At 45.3% G+C, this 26,187-nt stretch overlaps 1 protein-coding gene across 2 annotated transcripts in view; it reads right to left on the bottom strand.

Annotated features, from left to right (window-relative positions):
• The window catches only part of RAMP3 (receptor activity modifying protein 3), a 44,644-nt gene that overhangs the window by 10,986 nt on the left and 7,471 nt on the right, over positions 1-26,187 (bottom strand). Inside the window, exons 2-3 of one of the 2 annotated variants that reach the window (XM_068152587.1) lie at positions 20,443-20,472; positions 18,297-18,429 (exon numbers count right to left, since the gene is read on the bottom strand). In XM_068152587.1, coding sequence (XP_068008688.1) covers positions 18,297-18,429; positions 20,443-20,472 — 163 coding nt within the window. The remainder of the gene's footprint in view (positions 1-18,296; positions 18,430-20,442; positions 20,473-26,187) is intronic. The other variant, XM_068152588.1, reaches the window with a different exon arrangement.

Raw genomic sequence — 26,187 nt, 5'->3', positions numbered from 1 at the left:
GAGTACAACCAGGGCAAAGGCAAATCCTGCTCCCCCCAAACTTCAGCAAATGTATCCAACTGCTCCCAAGCACCTCCTAAGCAGCCACCACTGCCATCAGAGAGAATAGAATAGAATAGAATAGAATAGAATAGAATAGAATAGAATAGAATAGAATAGACCAAACCAAATTGGAAAATACCTTTGAGATCGTCAAATCCAACCTAACATCCTACACCATCTTATCAACTAAACCATGGCACCAAGTGCCCCATCCAGTCTCTTCCTAAACACCTCCAGTGATGGTAACTCCACCACCTCCCTGGGCAGCCCATTCCAATGGCCAATCACTCTTTCTATGAAGAACTTCTTCCTAACATCCAGCCTAAACGTCCCCTGGTGCAGCTTGAGACTGTGTCCTCTTGTTCTGGTGCTGGTTGCCTGGGAGAAGAGACCAACTCCCACCTGGCTACAACCTCCCTTCAGGTAGTTGTAGACACCAATAAGGTCTCCCCTGAGCCTCCCCTTCTCCAGGCTAAGCAAGCCCAGCTCCCTCAGCCTCTCCCCATAGGCCTTGTTCTCCAAATCCCTCCCCAGCTTTGTTGCCCTTCTCTGGACACTTTCCAGCAACTCAACGTCTGTAATATCATCACTCAATAGAGTGAAGAGGCTATTCCAGGTTGCAGAAGCTCTCAGTCATCTGGCAAATTCACACCTCTCCAGTCGAGAGAAATGCAGGTAAAGGGAATACACTGGGCAGGGCACAGGGGAATGCAGGATGCAAGGGCAGCACATGGATCTGGCACCCTGTAGGTCAAGGGCTGAAAAACTCTGCAAACATCTGCCTTGCCAAATGTTATTCACAGGCTGTATCTTCCAGAAAAGAGTTGCTTTCTCTCCTTAGATGATTACAGTGTCATGGTGTTGCTCTGGTGATACCATGCAGTAACTTGGCTCAAGTGTGGTGTTAACACACCTTGTCTAAACTATTATTTCCTCTGCTATTGCATGAACAATGACTCACATCAGAGCACATTACTTCATTGTGAACTCATCAGGGACAAAAACTGAAATGAAGAAGGCTGGAAATCACCAAAGAAATCCTTCTTGACCTAGATTTCAAAGTAACAATGAAGAAATCTGAGCTAATTTAGTGGGGAAGTCCAGTTCTCTGGGAAGGTGGCTAGTTGAGGCAAATCCCTTCATCAGTTTCACGGAATTCCAGCATGGTGGGTGTTGGAAGATAAGTCTAGAGGGCATCTAGTCCAGTCCTCCTGCTAAAGCAGGGGCACTCACAGAAATTTGCCCAAGAACACAATGCCCAGGTGGGTTTGAAATCTTTCTGGAGAAGGAGACTCCAAAACCAATCTGGGCAGCCTCATCCAGAGCTCCAACACCCTCAGAGCAAAGAAGTTTCTCCTCATGGTCAGATGGAATCTCCTGGGTTCCAGTTGGTGTTCATTGTCCCTTGTCTTGTTACTGGCCACCACTGAAGAGTCTGGCCCCACCCTCTTGCCCCTCACCCTTTAGCTCTTGTTCAGCATTGAGAAGATTCTGCTCTCAGGCTGCTCTTCTCCAGCCTAAGCAGCCCCAGGTGTCTCAGCCTTTCCTCCTCACAGAGATGCTCCAGACCCCTCAGCATCTTTGTAGCCCTCCCCTTTGGACTCTGTCCAGCAGTTGCTTGTCTCTCTCGAACTGGAGGAGCCCAGAACTGGACACAATACTCCAGATGAAGCCTCACCAGGGCAGAATGGAGGGAATAGCCTCCCTCAACCGGCTGGTCACTCTTCTGAATGAAATCCAGGAGGCAATTTGCCTTCTTGGCCACAAAAGCACATGGCTGGCTCATGGTGAACTTGTTGTCTACTCCCAGGTCCTTCTGTCAGAGCTGCTTTTCCAGCTTATCAACCCCTCGCTTCTACTGATGCAAGGGGTTATTCCTCCTCTTTTGGGGTGCAGGACATTATTCCTCCCTGCTGGACACATCAGTTACAGAGTTGTCATGTCAATTAACACACCCACTGGCCACTTTAGATTTCTGGCTTAAAACTGTACAAGAACAGTTCATGACAAGAACAGGGTCTTCTGTGACTGCTTTTAAATCATCACTGCTCAGTTTCTAAAGTTTGCTTGAATTATAGGTTTGGTGATAGAGCAGCTGATAAAGACCATAGCTAAAACCACAACTCATTTCTGTAGAAGCTCCTGAGGCACAGCAAAGTTCCTCATTAACAAGTTCCTTAGTAAACAGGTCCCCAGGTCTGCAGCAGCAATTCTGATATCTCCACTCAGGATCAGCTTAACATGGAACAGTGCAAGCAGGGCTGAGGAGTTGGGACTATTTTAGGGAGTCCAGTGCCTGCCCTCTGCTTTGGTCCAACACCAGCAGCTGTGGTACTAACAGTGACATCTGATGGAAAGCAGAACGACACGAGGGCCCTTCATTAGGCACTGAAAGCTAAAAGAAAGCAGATGATTTTTTTTTAATAGAATTCAGTGCTGTGAGCTAAAAAAAACCACTCACAGGTTTAAAACCTTGAGGAGAAAGCTTAACCACAAGATGGTACCTGGAAAGAGAATGAGACCGTATGGGGAGAAGAATGTTCTGTCCAAACATGAACCAGCATGTCCCCAGGTGGCCAAGAAGGCCACCAGCATCCTGGCTTGGATCAGCAACACTGTGGCCAGCAGGATCAGGGAAAGGGATTGTGCCCCTGCATGAAGCACTGGTGAGGCCATACTGTGAATACTGGGTTCACTTTGGGTCCCTCACTACAAGAAAGACATTGAGATGCTGGAGCAGGTCCAGAGAAGGGCAAACAAAGCTGGAAAAGGGTCTGGAGAACAGGTCTGGTGAGGAGCATCTGAGGAACAGAGTTCCTCCTCCACCAAAACATCCTAACCCTCCAATTCAGAAACAAGAAAAACAAAATCACAGCTGAAGCACTGATCTGGGATGGAATCCCTCAACAGCAATCACACAGAATCAGAGAATGGTAGGTGTTGGAAGGGACCTCTGCAAATCATTGAGTCCAACCCTCCTGCCAAGGCAAGTTCACCTAGAGAAGGTCACACATCCAGGTGAGATTTGAATGTCACTGGACGTCCTCTGGAGATGGAGACTCCACCACCATTCTGGGCAGCTTACTTCAGTGCTCCATCCCCCTCCCCATGTTTAGATGGAAGTTCTTATGTGCAAGTTTGTGCCCCTTACCCCTTGTCCTATTGCTGGACACCACTGAAAAAAGACTTGTCCCATCCTCCTGGCACCCACCCTTTAGCTATTGATCAGCATTTACAAGATCCCCCCTCAGTTTGCTCTTCTCCAGACCAAAAACTCCCAATTCATTTAGTCTTTTCTGGTAAGAGAGATGCTCCAGTCCCCTCAGCATCGTCGTAGCTCTTTGTTTTATTGTTATTCAAAAACACCTCCAGACCCAGGCAAAGGAGGTGTTGCTCTTAGAGGGGATGGATTCCATAGTTAAAAAGTTTCCATGTAAACAACCTACATAATGCTGTCAAAAACCTCCTACCTTCAGTACCATCAAATGAAAAGGGACTGAACTGTTTTCCTCTGGCCAAGGAGCAAGATAATCACTAATCATTCCCTGGAAAGACCTTTGGTAACCCTAACACAGCCACTTCCCCTGTAATTCATTTAGCAGAGGACTAAAGGTTATGGACTAACCATACATGGTAAGTGAATCTGAAAGAAAAAGATGCTTTTTTTCTCTCTAGGTCACTAAGCCACTAAAGCAAGGCAGTGCAATATTGCAATACGATGGTTAGAAACTGTGCAGCCTTCCCAACACACACCTCAAAACAAGCTCATGTATCTCCTTTTGCAGACAGCTTCACTCAGCTCCATTCTCCTGGGGAGCGGACTGGTATCATTCCCAATCCAGATAGTTCTATAGGAAGCTGAAGAGCTGGCATTGTTCAGAAAAAGTGGCTAAAGGCAGGCCTCTGCTTGCTACAACTCCCTGAAAGGAGGTTGGAGTCAGGTGGGGGTTGGTCTCTTCTCCCATGGAGCAAATGACAGGGCAGGAGGAAACAGCCTCAAGTTGCCCCAGGGGAGGTTTAGTTTGGACATTAGAAGAAACTTCTGGACTGAAAGGATTCTCAAACCCTGGAGCAAGCTGCTCGGTGAGGTGGTTGAATCTCCATAGAATAGAATAGAATAGAATAGAATAGACCAGACCAGACCAGACCAGACCAGACCAGACCAGACCAGGTTGGAAAAGACCTTTGAGATCATCAAGTCCAACCTATCACCCAACACCATCTAATCAACTAAACCATGGCACCAAGCACCCCATCCAGTCTCTTCCTAAACACCTCCAGTGATGGTGACTCCACCACCTCCCTGGCCAAGTGTTTCACAGCTGCAGAGATGTGGTGCTGAGGGTGATGGCTTAGCACCAGAGTTGGTAGAGTTAGAGAACAGTAGGACTGGATGATCTGAAAGGTCTTGTCCAACCCAGAGGATTCTGATTCTGTGACATTTCACTGCAGCTGGAGCTGGAGATTTTGTGTGGACATGTCCTACGTAAGACTCCTTTAGAATCACAGAATTGGTTTGCTTGGAAAAAACCTCCAAGGTCATCAAGGCCAACTGCCAGCCCAATACCAACACACCCACTAAACCGGGGAGGTTGTGAATGCCCCCTGCCAGGAAGTGTTCAAGGCCAGGCTGGATGAGGCCTTGGGCAACCTGTTCTAGTGGGAGGTGTCCCTGACATGTCGGGGGGTTCAAACCCGATAATTAGAATAGAATAGAATAGAATAGAATAGAATAGAATAGAATAGAATAGAATAGAATAGAATAGAATAGAATAGAATAGAATTAACCGGGTTGGAAAAGACCTTTGAGATCATTGAGTCCAACCTATCATTCAACACTATCTAATCAACTAAACCATGGCACCAATTGTCAAGGTCCAACCCAAACCATTCTATGAATCCATGAATATCTGATGATATCCAGCTCTGAAACAGAAACCACAGCTCAACCAGGCTTCTACTCTGAAAAACTCCCACTGCAGCATCTGCACAGAGGGAATAAGAACTTGAACAAATAAACAACAAAATTCAGCTGCTTCCTAGCTGAACTTTCCATCATAATTTCCATAGCCCTCCTTACATAACACTGATGAGCATGCCAAGACTCTGGGGTTTTCTTCTGATTATTTATGGAAAATGGGGGGGTTATGCACCAATTAAATTCCTGTAAGGACAAGCCACATTTTGCTTTTTGTGGAGAATGGTAATTCTTTTCTTCTCCAAGCAGAACACAAATGACAGGAGTTAAAAATCAGGTGACTAATTGCACATCTTAAACTTCAAATCACATCCAACACTACTTGAAGGACCAGTGATTTTTTGCAATTTGTAATAATAAAGACTTCCTTTAAAACTGCAATCTAGACATGGACAGTTCACATGTATCTTGGACACCTCCAGGGTTGGTGACCCGATCACCTCCCTGGGCAGCCTGTTCCAATGCCTGACCACTCTTGCAGGAAAGAAAATTTTCCTGATATCCAAACTGAACCTCCCCTAGCATAGCTTGAGGCCATTTGCTCTTGTTCTATCACCTCATACTAGGGAGAAGAGAACAACCCCCACCTCGCTACATGCAAACATCCATTATAGATTACAGTGCAAGTGATAAATTATACATAACATAGGACTATCTTAAGATCATCCTGCTTCTTAACCTACCTTTCTGCAGATAAAAATCAGACTCACAGCCTCAGTGGTTCATGGTCTCATTCCACAAGTTCCTTAATGGAAACAGCCAGAGAACCCATCTCTAGACACCAGAATCATAGAATCATAGAATTGTTAGTGTTGGAAGGAACCTCAAGGCTCATCCAGTTCCACCTCCCCTGCCACGGGCAGGGACACCTCACACTAGATCAGGTTGCTCAGAGCCACATCCAGCCTGGCCTTAAAAGCCTCCAGGGATGAGGCTTCCACTACCTCCATGGGCAACCTATTCCAGTGTCTCACCATCCTCATGGGGAAGAACTTCTTCCTAACATCCAGTCTGAATCTACCCATTTCTATTTTTGTTCCATTCTCCCCAGTCCTATCACTGCCTGACATCCTAAAAAGTGCCTCACCAGCTTTCTTGTAGGCCCCCTTCAGATACTGGAAGGCCACAATTAGATCTCCTCAGAGCCTTCTCATCTCCAGACTGAACAGCCCAAACTCCCTCAGTCTGTCCTCATAGGAGAGGAGCTCCAGATCTCTGATCCTTCTCATGGCCCTCCTCTGGACACATTCCAGCACCTCCAGATCCTTCCTGTAATAGGGGCTCCAGAATTGGATGCAGTACTCCAGGTGGGGTCTCACCAGAGCAGAATGAACATGACCCCTCCCAAACCCCATCTATGTTATGAACTGATAACTTTCTATGAATTGGTCCACATAGCAGTCACTGAAATGTGTGAAGGACATTTGTACAACCAAGAGAAATGTAGAACACCCATTTCATGAAAGCTGAACAGAATATTGCTCTCCAGTGTTCATCAACACACCATGCTGTGGCAGCATTTGTTCATCCCACATCCCTTACACTTTCAGACCTTATCAGAGAAATAATCCAATGTGATAAAAGCTGCTGTACCTCTATTATTTTTTCATAGGCATCACAGTCATTTCATTCGCTGGCATCAAGTTGAGCAATGAAGTTAGCAATATCTGTGTATGCCCATTACAAATCACAGTAGAAGAAGGTGAAGAAGGTGACACATGTCTTTAAGAGTGGTTGTCTGGGATATTTTGCTGTCTTGGGTATTGTATTGTCTTGCCATTCAATGAGATCCGGCCAGGCTCAAAAGCTGAGCAGAGGGGAACCTCATGAAGTTCAACAAGAGCAAGCATAGGGTCCTGCACCTGTGGGAAATAAAACCCTGCACCAGTACAGGTGAGGAGTTGACCTGCTAGAAAGCAGCTCTGCAGAGAAAGACCTGAAAGTCCTGGTGGACAAGTTCACCTAGAGCCAGCAATGTGCTTTTGTGGCCAAGAAGGGTGTGTGAAGAAGAATGTGACCAAGCAGGTTGAGGGAGGTTTTCCTCCCACACTACTCTGCCTTGGTGATACCATATCTAGAGTATTGTGTCCAGTTTTGGGCTCCCCAGTTCAAGAGACAGGGAACTACTGGAGAGAATCCAGCAGAGGCAACAAAGATGCTGAGGGAACTGGAGCATCTCTGTGAGGAGGAAAGAATGAGAGACTTCAGGCTATTTAGCCTGGAGAAGAGCAGCCTGAGGGGGCAGATCTTCTCAATGCTGAGGAAGAGCTAAAGGTGGGGGGCAAGAGGATGGGGCCAGACTCTTCTCACTGGTGCCCAGAGATAGGCAAGGGGCAATGGGCACAAACTGGAACCCTGAAGGTTCTGTATGAACAAGAGGAGAAATTTCTTTGATGTGACAGTGCTGGAGCCCTGGATCAGACTGCCCAGAGAGTAGTTTGGAGTCTCCTTCTCCAGAGAGAGTTCAAACCCACATGGCCATTGTGATCCTGGGCAACCTGCTATGGGTGCCCCTGCATGAGCAGGAACTTTGGACTGGATGATGCCCAGAGGTCCCTTCCAAGCCCACCATGCTGAGGTTCTGTGATACACTTTCCAACACTGAACTGCATACTGTTCTGCAAGGGTATATAACAGAGTCAGAGACTTTTCAATTAACCATGTAAACCACTTTTTTCAGCATGGTTGGATGATAGACCTCTGTAATTGCAACAAGGCCCCAAATACAGAACAAATGGGTAGGATTAATTCATACCTTGTTGTGCTGTCAACAGTTAAGCACATGACTAATACCAGATGTAGCTTGAAGCAAGAATATCTGAGGGTTCGCCTCTGCTGAGTTAATCTGGGTTATTATACAATCATGGTTGATCCGTTTAGAAAACAAGAATGTAGAAACTGTCTTGCAAACCAAAACAGAAGGAACAAAAGTTTTTATTATGTGCTTGTTTTCATAACACATTTATCTTCTTTTGCATTTTCATTGCCTCTAAAAATCTACTGTCCCAAGATGTTTGCACTGCGTAATTGATGCCAATCTGCCAGCTCATGGAATCATATAATGGTAGGGGTTGGAAGGGACCTCCAGAGATCAGAATCTAACCCCACACACACACACCAAAGAAGTTATACAGTATTGTTTTACCAACAAGCAACTTTAGAATAGAATAGAATAGAATAGAATAGAATAGAATAGAATAGAATAGAATAGAATAGAATAGAATAGAATAGAATAGAATTAACCAGGTTGGAAAAGACCTTTGAGATCATTGAGTGAGGGAAGAACTATACTATACTACTACAATTGAGTCCAACCTATCACCCAACACCATCTAATCAACTAAACCATGGCACCAAGCACACCTTCCAGTCTCTTCCTAAATACCTCCAGTGATGATGACTCCACCACCTCCCTGGGCAGCCCATTCCAATGGCAAATCACTCTTTCTATTAAGAACTTCCTAACATCCAGCCTAAACCTCCCCTGGTGCAGCTTGAGACTATGTCCTCTTGTTCTGGTGCTGGTTGCCTGGGAGAAGAGACCAACTCCCACCTGGCTACAACCTCCCTTCAGGTAATTGTAGACAGCAATAAGGCCTGAGCCTTCTCTTCTCCAGGCTAAGCAAGCCTCTCCTCATAAGGCTTGTGCTCCAAACCCCTCCCCAGCTTTGTTGCCCTTCTAGGTAGAAACCTTATGTATTACTTCTTTTGAGATACGATCTTTAACAATGAGCTCCCTGAAGATTGTTGTCTACTACTGATGTGGTTGCCACATTAAAATTCAAAGAGGTTATGAAAGGTGTTGAAAGGGAACAGCCCTTCAGCTGACAGCCATGAGATTAAAGTTAAACTGCAGAGTGCTTTCTAACATCACCTCTAAATTGCTAGCACAGTTCTTGCAAGGAGTACTGCATCCAGTTCTGGAGCCCCTGCTACAGGAAGGATCTGGATGTGCTGGAGTGTTTCCAGAGGGGGGCCATGAGGATGATATGAGGACAGATTGAGACAGTGGGGGATGTTCAGTCTGGAGAAGAGAAGGCTCCAAGGAGACCTAATTGTGGCCTTCCAGTATCTGAAAAGGGCTACAAGAAAGCTGGTGAGGGACTTTTTAGGGTGTCAGGTAGTGATAGGACTAGGCTGAATGGAACAAAAAATAGACAGGAAGATTCAGATTGGATGTTAGGAAGAAGTTCCTCCCATGAGGGTGGTGAGACACTGGAACAGGTTGCCCAGGGAAATGGTGGAAGCCTCATCCCTGGAGATTTTTAAGGCAAGGCTGGGTGTGGCTCTGAGCAACCTGATCTAGTGTGAGGGGTCCCTGCTCATGGCAGGGGGGGGTTGGAACTAGGCGATCCTTGATCCTTCCAACCCTAACAGTTCTATGATCCTATAATCTTGAGCTATTTGCTGTTTCAGTTGGTAAATGACTATTGGCACACTGACCCCACCTTCTGGGTGCAAGCTACCACCCATCAGTCCAGTGTATCTACTGTCGTACACATCTACTCACAGGAACCTTACTAAAGACCTGGGGGTGCTGATTGACAGCAGGATGAACATGAGGCAGTGTGTGCCCAGGTGACTAAGAAGGCAACAGCATCCTGGCTTGTATTAGGAATAGTGTGACCAGTAGGACCAGGGAAGTCATTGACCCATGCACTCAGCACTGCTGAGGCCATGGATCAATGTCCTGGATTTAGCTTTGAGGCCCTCACTCCAAAAGGGACACTGAGGTGCTGGAGTGGGTCAAGAGAAGGGAAATGAAGCTGGTGAAGTGTCTGGAAAACAGGTCTGGTGAGGAACAGATGAAAGAGGTTGAAGTGAGGTGGGGGTTGGTCTCTTCTCCCTACTAACAAGTGAGGGGATGAGAGGATGAGAGGGTATGAGGGGATGAGAGGAAATGGCCTCAAGTAGCACCAGGGGAGGTTTAGGTTGGATGTTAGAATAAATTTCTTCACTGAAAGGGTTCTTAAAGACTGGAACAGGCTCCCCAGGTAGGTGGTTGAACCCAACCCTGGAGGTGTTTCAAAGAGTCTGTAGTGCTGAGGTACATGGTTTAGCATCAACCTTGGGAGAGCTAGAGAATGGTTGAATTAGATCATCTGAAAGGTCCTTCCAGCTGCAATAATTCTATGATTCTGATATGGAAAGTAATGGAGATTCTCCTGAAATGCAGTTCCTCTTAAATATTGTAACACAGCCTCATTGAAGGAAAGGCTGTGCCTTGGCATTAACTTCACAGCAACTTTGTGGCCAGAACATACAGATTTTCAGTACAACCCTGCTTGTGGCAACGTGGTGCAAGTTTTATAAACTGTACAGTTCTTTTCTTCCCATTTTTTAGATAATAGATGGCAAATATTATTATTTCTGCAATGAAAAATTGCTCTTGTCAGCTACCAGCATGATGGCAACACAACTGCTGAAATACAACACCCTTTCCCACCGCTCTACTTGCTTGCATGTAAGTGATTTATAAGTTGCTTTGCTTTGCTTTTGAAAGGAAAGGGGTGACTCACAGAGCTGTGAGTTTCCAGCTGATGCCTGGAAACATGTCCACATCTTGAAGGGTAGAATGTAAATAAATCACCATCAGATGCAAATCAGTGATAAGGTCTAAATAATCCTATTGGTCTGACTACACATTGGCCACAACAACCCCATGCAGTGCTACAGGCTGGGGTCAGAGTGGCTGGAGAGTGACCAGGCAGAGAGGGACCTGGCCTGTATCAGGAACAGTGTGGCCAGCAGGAGCAGGGAGGTCATTCTGCCCCTGAATTCAGCACTTCTTAGGCCACACCTTGAGTCCTGTGTCCAGTTCTGGGCCCCTCAGTTTAGGAAAGATGTTGAGTTGCTGGAAAGTGTCCAGAGAAGGGCAACAAACCTGGGGAGGGTGTTGGAGAACAAGGCCTATGAGGAGAGGCTGAGGGAGCTGGGCTTGCTTAGCTGGAGAAGAGAAGGCTCAGGGCAGACCTTATTGCTGTCTACAACTACCTGAAGGGAGGTTGTAGGCAGGTGGGGGTTGGTCTCTTAGACTCCCAGGCAAGCAGCACCAGAACAAGAGGACACAGTCTCAAGCTGCACCAGGGAAGGTTTAGGCTGGATGTTAGGAAGTTCTTCATAGAAAGAGTGATTTGCCCATTGGAATGTGCTGCCCAGGGAGGTGGTGGGGTCACGATCACTGGAGGTGTTTAGGAAGAGACTGGGTGGGGTGCTTGGTGCCATGGTTTATTTGATTAGATGGTGTTGGATGATAGGCTGGACTCGATGATCTCAAAGGTCTTTTTCAACCTGGTTTATTCTATTCTAGTCTCATCTAGTCTATACTAACATAAAGTTAGTTTGTACAAATTAACTTTCTCTTTTTATGCTTCACTCTAGCTGGTGCTTCAGCTGACCTTGGCTGTGTTCTTGCTGTGGTTAAGTACTAATAGCAACTCTCTGCTCTTTCTCTTGTCCCGTGTACAGGGGGCAGGGAAGGGAGCAGGGAGGGGGAAGCTATTATAAATGGTAAACATATGTAAATATTATATATTTTGTTCATATTCATTGCATTTGATATTTAGATTGTAGTTTTGCTTGTAAATGTAGCTTCATTTACTTTCAACTGAGGTGGTCTGGCAATTTTATGTTGGGCAATGATTACGACCCACCACATGGAAGGAAAATAATCAGTTCTTGGGGGTAGTTAATACCAGTCTGCTTTTGCCACAGCTGCCATCACCTCTAGGAGTTTTTTGAAGGATTTTTTAATACAAAATTACTGAGGGATTTGATATTTGAAAGGGGGGGGGGGGGGCAGGAAGAAAGACACAGGTAGAAAGCTGTGGTAAGGATAAAGATGGTTATGCCACATTGAAAGAGCAGCCACAGACAGCTACAGCAATCAATAATGTCTGAAAAGCTTCCACCAGCTGCAAAACCTGAGTGTCATCAAGAGATGTCTAGAGACAAAGGTTATGGCAATGGCAAATAGACCCAAGTATTGTGTAGACCTAGAGTGTTGTGTCCAGTTTGGGGCATCTCAATAAAGGAGAGATGTGGAGGTGCTGGAGCAAGTGTGGAGGAAAGCAATAAAGCTGGTGAAGGGCCTGGAGAATAAATCTTGTGAGGAGCAACTGAGGGAGCTGGGGCTGGTTAGTTTGAAGAAGAGAAGGCTGAGGGGAGACCTCATCACTCTCTACAACTACCTGAAAGGGCATTGTATAGAGGCTGGTACTGGTCTCTTCTCCCAGGTAGTGATGGAAACAGAGGGAGTGGCCTCAAGCTGTGACTGGGTAGGTTTAGACTGGACATTAGGAAAAAAATTTTCACAGCAAGAGTGGTCAGGCTTTGGAATGTGCTGCCCAGGGAGGTGTTTGAGTCACCAACCCTGGTTGTTTTTAAAGGTGGTTTGGGTGTGGTGCTTGGGGATATGGTTTAGGGGTGAATCTTGTGGAGTAGAGTTATCAGTTGGACTTGGTGATCCTGAGGGTCTTTTCCAACCTGAATGTTTCTGCAATTCTGTGATTCTGTAATGCTTTCTGTGCAGAGCAATGAAAAAGCCAGGCCTCACACACATGGCTAAAGATGGCAGAAAGCAATCCTGCAAGACTGCAGAGAGATATGGAAAGAAAGAAAAATACTATTTTAAGGAGACTGTTAAATTTAAAATCATTTATTTCATCTCCTTTCTCAGACACCAGCAGAAGTCAGCTTTGCTCAGAATTTCTGATGCTTTTCTGGGACTACCTAGAAACCATTTTAGATGTGAAGAAAACAAAGCTAATTTGATTACAGGTCTCTAAGTGATAATCTGGAAGACATCCATGTTCAGTGAACTTCTCCATAGATCTGGGACCTTACAACAACATTTCAAGATCTGAAGGGGACCTACAGGAAGGCTGGGGAGGGACTCTTTAGAAGGGCCTATGGTAATGGGGCAATGGTTTGAAGCTGGACCAGGGGAGATTTAGGTTGGACATCAAGAGGAAGTTCTTCACAGTGAGAGCAGTGAAACACTGGAACAGGTTGCCCAGCAATGTCCCTGCCCCTGGAGACATTCAAGATCAGACTTGATGTAGCCCTGGGCAGCCTGATGTAGTTGGAGATGTTCCCTACTGATTGCCAGGGGGTTGGATCTTTGAGTGTCCCTTCCAACCCAATACATGGGATCTGTGAATCTGAATCTGTGAAAGGAGAAAATATGAGCAGTTTGCTGACTGTTTACAAGAAAAGCAGCAACTCTACCTGTCTTGAAAGCCCAAAGGAAGACCATCCTATTAAAGAAGTAGAAAATGCTAGCACCTACCACAGCAGTCCCTGGTTTTCAAAGCAAACATCTCATGATAAACAAACTGCACTGACATAAGGCCACGGAAAGTGCAGGTTCCTTCAACCCTTCTTCACACAGAAACACTGTGACAGGCTTGAAAAGTTTGATCTTAGCTTACTGAAGAAAAAAAAATAAAATAAAAAGTGATCATGTGACTTGCTTGTATTTAATTGGGGAAAAAATTATTTCTGACAACAGAAGGAATTTTACTGTACCAGCAACAGAGATAAGAAGGTGCAATGTCTGCTAACTGGAATCAGACATACTGATGTGAAAGAAAACTCATTTCCCCCTTACTGTGAAAAGCAAACTCTCTGGAACAATTTGGCTGTGGGAGGAATGAATTATTAGGTATCTGGTATCCTTCAAATGAAGAGTTGATACCTTCCCCAAAGACACTCCTTCCCTCTCAGGTGGTATAAAATAGTGACTGCTGGGCAGATGACATGGCCTGGATTATTCAGCAGTGCAGAGCAGATGGCCCTAACAGCCATCTCTCCAGTCTCAAAATCACTGAAATGCTAATAAGTACACTCAGAACCATTTCAAAAATGAGAATTCAGAGAAGAGAGGAGATACTGGTGCTTGGGAGCAGGCCAAAAGCTTAATGAGCCACTGAGAACCAGCATGAGCACATTTCAGTTCCAGATTTCCAGAGGGGTTGGGGCTGGGAGAAACATGGAGATTTGTTTAGAGACTGTCTGTTCTTGCTAAATTGTTTCCAGGATCTAGTTGGAAGCAGTTAGAAAGCCCTTTCATTAGCTAAGAATAGAAAGTAATCCATGCAGCTACAATACGGAACACTTTTTCAGGTTCATGGAAGCCAGCTTTGGGCACTCCCATCTTCACCTGGCTTTTTACTTTTAAATATCTAGCTGCTGTTGCTAAATACCCCTGTCCCCTGTACTCAACACTTCTGAGGCCACACCTTGAGTGCTGGATTCAGTTTTGGGGCACTCACTCCAAAAAGGACATTGAGGTGCTGGAGCAGGTCCAAGAGAAGGGCAATGAAGCTGCTGAAGGGTCTGGAGAACACTTCTGGTGAGGAGCAGCTGAGGGAACTGGGGTTGTGTGGTCTGGAGAAGAAGTCACTAGGGGAGACCTCATTTCCCTCTACAATTCCCTGAAAGGAGGTTGGAGTGAGGAGGGGATTGGTCTCTTCTCCCTAGTATCAGGTGATAGAACAAAAGGAAATGGCCTGAAATGGTGCCCGGGGAGGTTTAGTTGGGTATTAGGAACAATTCCTTTCCTGCAAGAGTGCTTAGACATTGAAACAGGCTGCCCAGGGAGGTGGTGGATTTGCTGTCCCTAGAGGTGTTTAAGAGACATGTGGACATGGCACTTTGGGACACAGTTTACTGGGCATGATGGTGTGAGGTCAAAGGTTGGACTCGATTATCCTAAGAGGTGTCTTCCAACTGAAACAATTCTATGATTGTATAACTGTTAAGAACATAATATAGAAGTATTACAGAGATGTTATTATACACACAAAGAATCTGCACTTCCCTGTCTCCTGGAGAACAAAAAATCCATTTGCTTTTGTTAACTGCAGTTTGCTTTCTCCCATGCTTCAGTCTCTGCTTGCTCACTTGCCGTGCACCATAATTTCCTGTCATTCAAACCACTCAGCTGTCTTTTCATCCTCGGGGCTGCCTCTGAATAGCCTAAAATCCCCAGCAAACCTGTGAATGTCTCCAGCTGTTCTTTGAAGGTTTTACCTTTCTTGTTGTCCTTCACAATTCTGATGTCCAATCACAAACCACTGAAACTTAAAACATCTAAATGGCTTGAAAGATTTTTAAATCTACTTGGATCCCTCATCATATTTAAGTTTTCAAATACTTTTGACAAGTCTTTCCCCAGCCCTAATTTCTGTATGAATCCTTACAGAAAAATGTGAGGACTAATGGTGGATGAAAAGCTGGACATGACCTGGCACCATGTCGTCACAACTCCGAGCCAACCATTTCCTGGGCTGCACCAAAACCAGCAGGTGGAGGGAAGAGATTCTGCTCCACTCTGCTGAGACCTCCCCTGGAGTACTGCTTCCAACTCTGCAGCACAAGAAAGACATGGAACAGTTAGAGCAGGTCCAGAAGATGCCACAAAGATGATCAGAGGGCTGGAGCACCTCTCCTTCAGTTTAGAAAGGACATTGACTTGCTGGAACGAGTCCAGAGAAGGGCAACGAAGTTGGTGAGGGGCTTGGAACACAAGCCCTATGAGGAGAGACTGAGGGAGCTGGGGCTGCTTAGCCTGGAGAGGAGGAGACTCAGGGGAGACCTTGTTGCTCTCTACAACTACCTGAAGGGGGGTTATAGACAGACAGAGGTTGGTCTCTTCTCCCAGACAGCCAGTACCAGAACAAGAGGACACAGTCTCAGGCTGCGCCAGGGGAGGTTCAGGCTGGAGGTCAGGAGGAAGTTTTACACAGAGAGAGTGATTGCCCACTGGAATGGACTGCCCGGGGAGGTGGTGGAATCGCCATCACTGGAGGTGTTCAGGAGGAGACTTGCCAGGGTGCTTGGTTAGATGGGTTAGTTGATTAGGTGGTGTTGGGTGATAGGTTGGACGCGATGATCTTGAAGGTCTCTTCCAACCTGGTCTGGTCTATTCTATTCTCTTCTATTCTATTCTTATGAACACAGGCTGAGAGAGTTGGGGTTATTCAGCCAGGAGAAGACAAGGCTGCAGGGGCACCTTAAAGCAGGGCTCTAGTATTTGAAGGGGGCTACAGAAAAGCTGGTGACGTACTTTTTGAAGAGGCATGGAGTGACAGGAAGAGGGGTAATGGCTTCAAACTGGAAGAAGACAGATTTCACTTAGACATTAGGAAGAAATTCACCACCATGGTGGTGAGGCACTGGAACAAGTTGTCCAGAGTTGTGGAGGCTTCAGACCTGAAATTGTTCAAATTTCAGGTTGGAGAGGGCCTTGAGCAACCTGGTCTAGGAGGAGGTGACTCTGCCCAGGGCATTGGAACCAAATGATCTTTAGGGTCCTTTTCAATCCAAACCATTCTCTGATTGTGAAACATTTTCAAACAGTGAGACATCTCAACATGCATGTCATCAGTAAGAGAAACACAGGGAACTGCTGCCACACAGCAGAGCACTCCAGCGTTTCGTTATCTGTCAGATGTGTTGCTGACCAGATAGTGACTTGCTTGCATTGAGTGACTGCAAAATCTTGCGTTACATGAAGTGATACTAAATAGGAGACAAGACCAAAGATCACATGAGACAAGAACACATGCAAGGCTAAATGACACTCTAAGAGATGTGGTGACAGCTAGCTTGTGGCTACCCTGCCAGCCCCTAAACCAGCAAATTCAGGAAGATGTTTTGCTTCACGCTGGCTCACACCACACCAGGCCTAATTCACTTGAGCCTCATTTTCTAAAGTGCTGAACACCTGCAGCTTCCTCTGATTTCAGTTGGTGTAGAGGGTACTCAGCGCTTCCAAAAACCAAGCCCTGCACATGAGGAGACATGCTTGGAAGAAGTAGATGTTCCACAGAGCCTAAAAAGCCACCAATCACACAAGCCCTGCAACTTTCCTTCAGAACAGAGTGTGCAGATTTAGAGAGAGAGGTTTAAATACCTCCAGCAACTACAGAACAGAAATAAGAAGTAAGAAAATAGAAAGGTCACCCTCATTATAGCCAGATCACAGCTCTTCAGTCACAGAATCACAGATTGCATTGGGTTGGAAGGGACCCTCAAAAGTCATCTTATCCAACACCCCTGCAGTCAGTAGGAACACCTCCAACTAGATCAGGCTGCTCAGGGCCACATCAAGTTTGACCTTGAATATCTCCATTGTTGGGGCCTCAACCACCTCTCTGAGCAACCTCTTCCAATATTTCACTACCCTTATTGTGAAGAACTTCTTCCCAACGTCCAAACTAAATCTACCTTGCTCTAGTTTCAGAATAAAAATGGGTAGTGCTCACTTTCTCCATGTTGTCTGGCAGGCAAAGAAAGAAGCTGCAGCAGTTTTAGTAGGATACATCATTTAGAAGGACAAGACAGCTTCACACAAGAGGTGGAATTGTGAAAATCTGTCTGGGGAAATATTCCCAAATCCTTTATTTTTTTCATTAAGATGACAGAGGCTGGAAGAGTTGGGGCTGTTCTGCCTGGAGAAGAGAAGGCTCCAGGGAGACCTTGGAGATGCATTTCAATATCTGAAGGAAACCTACATGAAGGCTGGGGAAGGACTGCTGAGAAGGGCTTGTAGCAATATAATGAGGGGAAGCAGTCTGAAACTGGAGCAGGGTAGATTGGACATCAGGAGGAAGTTATTTACAGTGACAGTGGTCAAATACTGGAGGAAATTTCACAGAGAGGAGGTAGAGGCCCCATGCCTGGAGACATTCAATGTCAAACCTGATGTGACCCTGGACAGCCTGATGTAGTTGGAGGTGTCCCTGCAGGCTGCAGGGAGATTGGACAAGATGACTTCTGAGGGTCCCTTCCAACCCAACGCAATCTGTGACTATGTGATGGAACTGCACTGCTGCCACCGGAGGAAACAGCACATCACTTTAGTGGTTTCACAGAAAAAAAATAGTCCTGATGTAAGTACCATTTGCCTAAAATGCACAAAAATATGGGTTAAATATAAATGAGAACAGCCTGAGTTGAAAGCAATAGCAATTAGTATTGAGTAGGCCACTGGTCAGCTCTTACTGAAGTGCTCTCTTCCGGGCACTGTTCCAGTTAAGAGCTGGGTCTCTGTGCACCTGTGGCCATATTGCAGGCACTGAAGAGCTGTAGCTCAGCCCTTTGCAGCTGGCAAGTGAATACAGAAGGATACTAATTTATCTGGAACATAAACACTGCATGCATTAGGGATATATCAAGGAGCGTTCTCAGGTTTTTGAGGTGATTCATCTTTTTAAAGGACAAACATCATTATAAGGTGAGAACTATCAAAACCAAAACTAAGTCTTACATGATGAATTCTGTCAGGTTGCACCATTTTTTGGAGTCCACTTTCTTCATCATCTCTTCAAAGGATTTCCCACAGGCAGGCAACTTTTCTAACATGAGAGATTCATTGCAGAGACGAGTCTGCTGATATGCACCTGGGTAAAAATCAGAAAGTGCCCTCAGTCTCCAACATTGAAATACAAGAAGTAGGAACACATCCTGCACAAACTCCTCCACATAACTCAGCCTGCCACTTATGCTGCTGTGAAATGTAAAACACTCAATTTGCCAATCAATTTGACAAAAGAGATAAAATATACCTTTATGCAAATTTAATTAAAATACAACTTAGTGTAAAATACCACAGTGTAAAATACCAGATATAGCATCACCTTTTGGACCTAGCATCTAGTCGCTTTTCTAACCTTACTTAGCTTCTAGTCATACCAACGTACAATGGCCCATTTGCAGCTTCAGCTAAAAGCTAATTGCAGCTATAGGTCTTACACTGCAGTGCAGAGAGTTTCTCAAGCTTGCACACTTGAACCCTGCTCAACTAGCAATGTGACACCATCAGAAACATCAGTATATATTACCAGCTAAAGGACTTTAATTCCCACAGTCACAAATCAGTTATTTCATTACTATATACAGTCACAGAATCATTTTGGTTGCAAAAGACCTTCAAGGTTATCGAGTCCAACCATTCTCTAACTCAACCAAGTCTGGGGCTAAACTGTGTCCTCAGCACCACATCTCTGCCTCTTTTCAACACCTTCAGGGACAGGGATTCAACCACTTCCCTAGGGAGCCTGTTCTAGTGTTTAAGAATCCTTTCAGTCAAGAAGTTTCTTCTAATATCCAACTCAAACCTTCACTGGTGCAGATTCAGACCATTTCCTATCACTTGCTACTAGGGAGAAGAGACCAACAACCTGCCTTACTCCAACCTCCTTTCAAGGAGTTGTAGAGAGCAATGAAGTCTCCCCTCAGCCTCCTCTTCTCCAGGCTGAACAACTCCAGTTCCTTCAGCTGCTCCTCACCAGACCTGTTCTCCAGACCCTTCACCAGCCCTTCTCTGGACAGGCTGCAGCACCTCGCTATCCTTCCTGTAATGAGGGGCCCAAAACTGAACCCAGTACTCAAGCTGTGGCCTCACCAGTGCTGAGTGCAGGGGGACAATCTCTTCCCTAGTCCTGCTGGCTACACTATTCTTGCATTGATGCTTTGACAGAAGTTAAGCACACCTGCTTTCCCTGGCAGAATATTTTAAACAGCCAGCCAGGACTTGATTTATAACCCTGTAAATCCAACAGAATACGAGTTTCTCCTCCACTATCATGTACACTGACAGTTTACTCCAGCCCATCCCCAGCAGAATGTTTAAATAGATTTTACAGGGCCTTGGTGTTTTGGTTTTCTTTATCAGAACTTCAATATTTTGCAGGGTTATAGAAAAAGCTCCAATAGTCATGTGATTGGAGCAACCCAACAACACATGAGTTTCTATGTCACTGATCAAAGATGTTCACATCCAGAGAAGGGCAATGAAGCTGTTGAAGGGTCTAGAGAACAGGACTAGTGAGGAGCAGCTGAGGGAACTGGGGGAAAGGAGGCTGTGGGGAGACCTCATTGCTCTCTATGACTCCTTGAGAGGAGGTTGGAGCAAGGTGGGAGTTGGTCTCTTCTCCCCGGTAAGAACAGGATGAGAGGAAATGCCCTGAAATTGTGCTAGGGCAGGTTTAGGTTGGATATTTTTTCATTGAAACAGTGGTCAGGCCATGCAACAGGCTGCCTAAGGAGGTGGTAGAGTCACTGTCCCTGGTAGTGTTCAGAAAATGTAGAGATGTGACTCTTAGGGGCATGGTTTAGTGGTGGTCTTGGCAGTGTTGCCTGAACAGTTGGAGTCAGTGGTCTAGAAGGTCTTTTCCAACCTTTATGAGTATGAGATGATTCTATGAAATTATGAATATTCCTGTAGTTTTACCATTGCATTGAGACTGGCCTTTACAATCACAACACTCCCTGTTGATCAGGCCAACAGACAAAGCCGGCTGTAAAAAATGCACGAGCTGATCAATCGAACTGAGATGGAATGGAAGTACTTCTCAAATGGCTGCCATCAACAGACCAGAGAGAGGAGTTTTCACTTTAGAAGTAAAGCTCACCTGCAAATCCAAGCGTCATTAGACCATTAACTAGATGGGGGGGAAAAAAGAAGAGAGATGAATTAGATACCTCCACACTATTACATCAAAGAATTAGTGCAGACATAAGCCAACTTGAGCATAATTGAAAGGGGCCTACAGGAAAGCCAGGAAGGGAGTTTTTACAAGGGCTTGTAGTAATAGGATAAGAGGGAAGAGCATTAAGCTTGAGTGGGGCAGATTTAGACTGGATATTAGGAAGAAATTCTTTACAGTGAGGGTGGTGAGACACTGGAAGAGGTTGTCCAGGGAAACTGTCAATGCCTCCTCCCTGGAAATGTTCAAGGCCACGTTGGATGAGGCCTCGAGCAACCTGGTCTAGTGGGAGGTGTCCCTGTCCATTATAGTGGGCTTAGAACTAGATGATCTTCAAGGTCCCTCCCAACCCAAAACATTCTATGAATCTATGACTATTCACAGAGTCACATAAGAAGAGATGGCTGATCTTATTAAAGTCTATAAATATGTGATGGATGGGTGTCAAGAAGAAGGTGCCAGTCTCTTTTCAGTGGTACCCAGTAATAGGACAAGGAACAATGGGTATAAGCTGCAACACAGGAGGTTTCTCCTCAACATGAGGAGAGATGATAGAGCTCTGGAGCAGGTTGCCCAGAGTGGTTGTGGAGTCTCCTTCTCTGGAGACTTTCAAGGCCCACCTGGATGTGTTCCTGTGTGACCTGCCTTAGGTGATCCTGCTTTGGTGGGAGGCATGGACTCAATGACCTCTAGAGGTCCTTTCCAACCCCAGTACTCAAGGCATGGCCTCACCAATGCTGAGTACAGGGGCACAATTGCTTCCCTATTCCTGCAGGCATTCCTAATCCAGGCCAGGATACTGTTGGCTGCTTTAGCCATCTGAGTACACTGCTGTCAAGAGATAAATCCAGCCCCACCCTAGCCCCTCTAATCTCTGCAGGTCAGCTAGAGAGTGAGGGAATTCCTCTCTTTCCAAGTTTATCCTTCACTAAATGCCACCATACCCTATGCATCACTCCAGCAAAAGGAATCGAGGCAATGGCAGCAGAGTATCAGTCCAGATTGTATTGATTATAAGCAGAGCAGGACGGGACAGGAGGCAAGAAGGTCACCACATCACATTAAAGCAGCCAAGGAAATGAGGCACCTGGAGTTCACAGAGATGGGCAATGACAGGAACCCAACACAAAGGAAGGATGATGGGAATCTGCAGGAGCTTGTAATAAATATAATACTTGAGACAAGGGCTACACTTGCATTCAAAACAGGCCCAGCAAAAACACACCCTGGCAAATGGACAGGCAAGGAGCAAGGGAAACCCACAGGCAGTGGGGATTGGTCTATCCCTGAGTCCAAGGAGTCACCTAAAGAGCTCGCATGACACACAAGAGCAGCTTTGCATTATCCCCTGCTTTGATGCTGACTCCTTTCTAATAGTTTTCTTTTTTTCTCTTCTTGTGTCAGCTGCACAAAAGATGTATCTTAGCCATGGAGGTGTCCTGATCAGCAGTAAAAGCTCAGCTCAGCACTACATTTTGTCACATTTTGAGGCACTATGTTACTGCTTGGGAACAGGGAAAGGTAATTTCCAAAAGTTAACAATTTTGGACATTAGAATCTTCTTCCTGCAGAGCAAGAAAAGCATGAAATGAAGCAATTTAAGCTTTTTCATTTCATCAGTGCAAATCAACGGGGAGTATTACTGAGGGCATCAACTCTTCAGTCTCATGTTGGTTCAGAGTTCCCCAGCTTGCCCATGACTGCAAAGAAATGTGGCAATTATTCTGAACTCCTACTTCAATGGGGCGTTTTTCAGAGCAGGAATACAAATGATTGTCCTTTACATTTCTTTGTGAAGTTCTTAAATCACTGCTGGCAGCATGTAAATAACACTTCACCATTTTGGAACAGCCCATGTCTAGTTCCAGAGGTGTCAGATGGGTTTTCTGCTGCTACATATTTATTTAAATAAAACATAGTATTTGAAACTACTATGCTTTATTTAAATAAATACATAAGCAATTGTAATCTTTGTTACTCGTGTTCATATTTATGCACTAAATATATATCTAAATTAACCATACCCATCCAATGATGTACTTAGGAAAAGGACTACTTAGCAGTTGACCAAATGCTAAGATCTGTGTAGTAAAGTCACATAGAATCATAGAATGTTAGGGGTTAGAAGGGACCTCCAGAGATCAAGTCCAGCTGCCCTGTCACAGCCGGATCACCTAAGGCAGGTCACACAGGAATGCATACAGACAGGTCTTGAAAGTCGCCAGTGAAGGAGACTTCACAACTTCTCTGGGCGGCCTGCTCCAGGGCTGCAGCACCCTCACAGCAGAGAAGCTTCTCCTCATGTTGAGCTGAAACCTCCTGTTTTCCAGCTTATGTCCACTGCCCCTTGTCCTATCACAGGACAGGAGCCTGAAAAAGAAGCCAAGCAACTTGTTTTAACTTTTTTTTTTTTAAGGGGAAATGACCCATAAAGGTTTCACAGATGAGGGTCATGGCACACTCCCTCCTGAGGAAACATTTAAAACCACAGGATACTTGAAGATGTGAGAAGTTTCTTCTTCCCTTGACAGACAGAACATTTAAATCAAGATACTGTCATCACAGAAGGGGGTTTTCATTTTCAGAACAAACTGAAACTCTGTACATCCACCTTCTCTTGATGCTACATCTTGTACTCTTGCAGATTCCTAGTGCTGTTAGGTACCATGCAGAGTCACGACATAAGCATTGTTTCAGCCAAGTCATCCTTTCAGTGAACTCTACATCTACCATGAAATAGTAAGTTGGCCTGACTCTTCAAAGGTGGGTCACTTCAGCAGCCCAGCTTGCCCAGCAGGGTTGGATACTCAGTGGTGTGACCACAGAGTATTTTAAATGACATGCTGCCATGAAGAACTCCTAAAAGCAATAAAACACTAACAAAATCTCAGAGCTTCACATCTCCTTCTACTGTTCTATGTGTACCTGCTCATAGCAGGTGTGTATGGCACTTCACAACAGCATCCCTGCTTCCAAGACTAAACACTGACAACAGATCCCTGCCCACCATCATATTCCCTGCCTGGATATAGAATCATAGAATCACTAAGGCTGGAGAAGACCTTTAAGAACATCAAGCCCAATGCTTGCCCAGCTGCCATGACCACTAAATGATATCCTGTAACACCACATCTACACGTTCCCCAAACACCCCCAGGGACAGCAACTCCACCATCTCTCTGGGCGGTCCGTTCCAATGCCTGACCACTCTTGCAGGAAAGACATTTTTCTTTATAGCCATCCTAAGCCTCCCCTGGCACAGCTTAAATCCATTTCCTCTCATCCTATCACTATCTACTTGAAAGAAGAGACCAACCCCCCCACCTCACTCCAACCTCCTTTCAGATAGTTGTAGAGAAAAAAAGATCTCCCTTTAGCCTCCTCTTCTGCAGACTAAATAACCCCAGCTACCACAGCCACTCCTCCTACAATATGGGCTCCAAACCCTTCACCCACCTCTTCTCTGGACATCCTCCATGACCTCAGTGTCTTTCTTATACTGCGGCACCCAGAATTGGGGGTTTTGTTTTCCCCTTTGATAAAAATGCTTAATTAAATGCTAGAACAAAGACATTGTTAGAAGAAGGACATTGAGACTCTTGAATGTGTCCAGAGAAGGGCAACAAAGCTGGGGAGAGGCCTCAAGCACAAGCCCTATGAGGAGAGGCTGAGGGAGCTGGGGTTGCTTAGCCTGGAGAAGAGGAGGCTCAGGGGAGACCTTATTGCTCTCTACAACTACCTGAAGGGAGGTTGTAGCCAGGAAGGGGTTGGTCTCTTCTCCCAGGCAACCAGCAGCAGAACAAGAGGACACAGCCTCAAGCTGCACCAGGGGAAGTTAAGGCTCAAGGTGAGGAGAAAGTTCTTCACTGAGAGAGTTGTTAGGCATTGGAATGTGCTGCCCAGGGAGGTGGTGGAGTCACCATCCCTGGAGGTGTTCAAGAGGGGATTGGATGTGCCACTTGGTGCCATGGTCTAGTAGTCATGAGGTGTTAGGTGACAGGTTGGACTTGATGATCTTTGAGGTCTTATCCAACCTTGGTAATTCTATGATTCTATGAGCAATTAACATTTTTTCCTCAAATCTTAAAATGCAGTAAGGCATGAAAACACAAATATTCTGAGGAGTCTAATTCTCCTTTGACCTTCATCTTCCATTACCCTGACTGATGGGGTTTCTGGTTTACACCTCAGCTAGTTCAAGAGAAACTGAACCAATGTTTATTCCAGTAACACTACTTCTATTTTACTGCGCTTCACAAAGTATTTTATGGCAGAATACTTCCCACCCAAAAAGTATCCCTGGAAATATTTTCAGTAGGAGTATCAACTAATGGCAAAGGTTGGCTTGCTTGGGTGTAAATCCAGCCAGGTCAAAAATTAGGAAGATTTACATAATTTTTAAATAGAATGTGGTAAGTTCTAATTTTGAGTTAGTTTGCAGCATGCCCTCAGCTTAAAACCAAATATTGATTTGCTTTTCTAAAAATAAGATAGGACCAGATGAGATGTCACATATACTGTACAAAAATCAATTTTTCTATGGTCATATTAGCTTTGAGTGTCTCCAGATTGAAAGCCAAAACATATCTCTTTGTCCTATTTCACTTGAACACACAAGCATAATCATAGAACCACAGAATGGTAGGCTTGGAAGGGATCTCCAGAGATCATCAAGTCCAACACCCGTGCCAAAGCAGGATCACCTGGAGCAGGTCATATGAGAACACATCCAGGCAGATCTCTCTAGAGGAGACTCCACAACTTCTCTGGGCAGCTTGCTACAGGACTCCAGCACCCTCTCAGCAAAGAAGTTTCTCCTCAGGTTAGGGTGGAACTTCCTGTGTTCCAGGTGGTGTCCATTGCCCCTTGTCCTATTGCAGGACACCACTGAAAAGAGACTGGTACTTGCTTAAAGCTGCCCCAGAACAAGTGTACATCACACAGTGCTGAATACATTTAAAGAAATCCTTTCTAATATTAAATGGGGCGAGCTGTGTTCTCAATACGCTGAGATCCTTGAGTGGTACAGCTGGAAAAACAACTCATGAACTCAAGGGGTGTCAAAGGACAGCAAAACACCTGCAGCAACAGGTCAAGAACAAACGGGAAGAGAAAATCTATTGCACAGCCCCGTGTGGCTACCAGGCAGCAAAGCCCTGATGCCAAAGCTGAGATACCCTTCAGGCAAAGGCTGCAGAATGTGCCTGGACACCGTAGAGACAACCAAGTCTCTTCAGAAAACAAGACTGATTGCAAGCATTCATGTGGCCTTTGCACCACCACATCAAGAGGACATCTTCCTCAGAGTCTTGAAGGTGCTCTTCCATGCGCAGAGAGTAATACAGCCCACAGCTCAGGAGTTTCAGTTTTGGAAGAAACCCAGACATTGGGTCCTATTGCTAAACATTTGAATGATTACCACAAGATGCTGTTTCTGCCACAGTACCTCCCAGGCTCTTTGCAATACCCTACATCTATGAACTCTCCTTTCTACTGAAGGCCAGAAAGTCATGCAGACCTAGAGAACCATACCCTTTCAAAACACAAACTACATATTTTGAGACATATGTAAATTAATGTAAATTAATATTTAAATGGGGGGGAGGGGGGCAAAAAAAAAAAAAGGTATTTTCTATGTATCAGAGTCCTTAGCATCATCTTTCTGCACAC

The sequence above is a fragment of the Melanerpes formicivorus genome, unplaced genomic scaffold (assembly GCF_026170545.1).
Source record: "Melanerpes formicivorus ecotype bairdi unplaced genomic scaffold, bMelFor1.0.p_v2 SCAF_24, whole genome shotgun sequence".
NCBI lineage: Eukaryota > Metazoa > Chordata > Aves > Piciformes > Picidae > Melanerpes > Melanerpes formicivorus.
The sequence above is the reverse complement of the archived record's forward strand: the minus strand, read 5'-3'. Positions and strand labels throughout refer to the sequence as shown.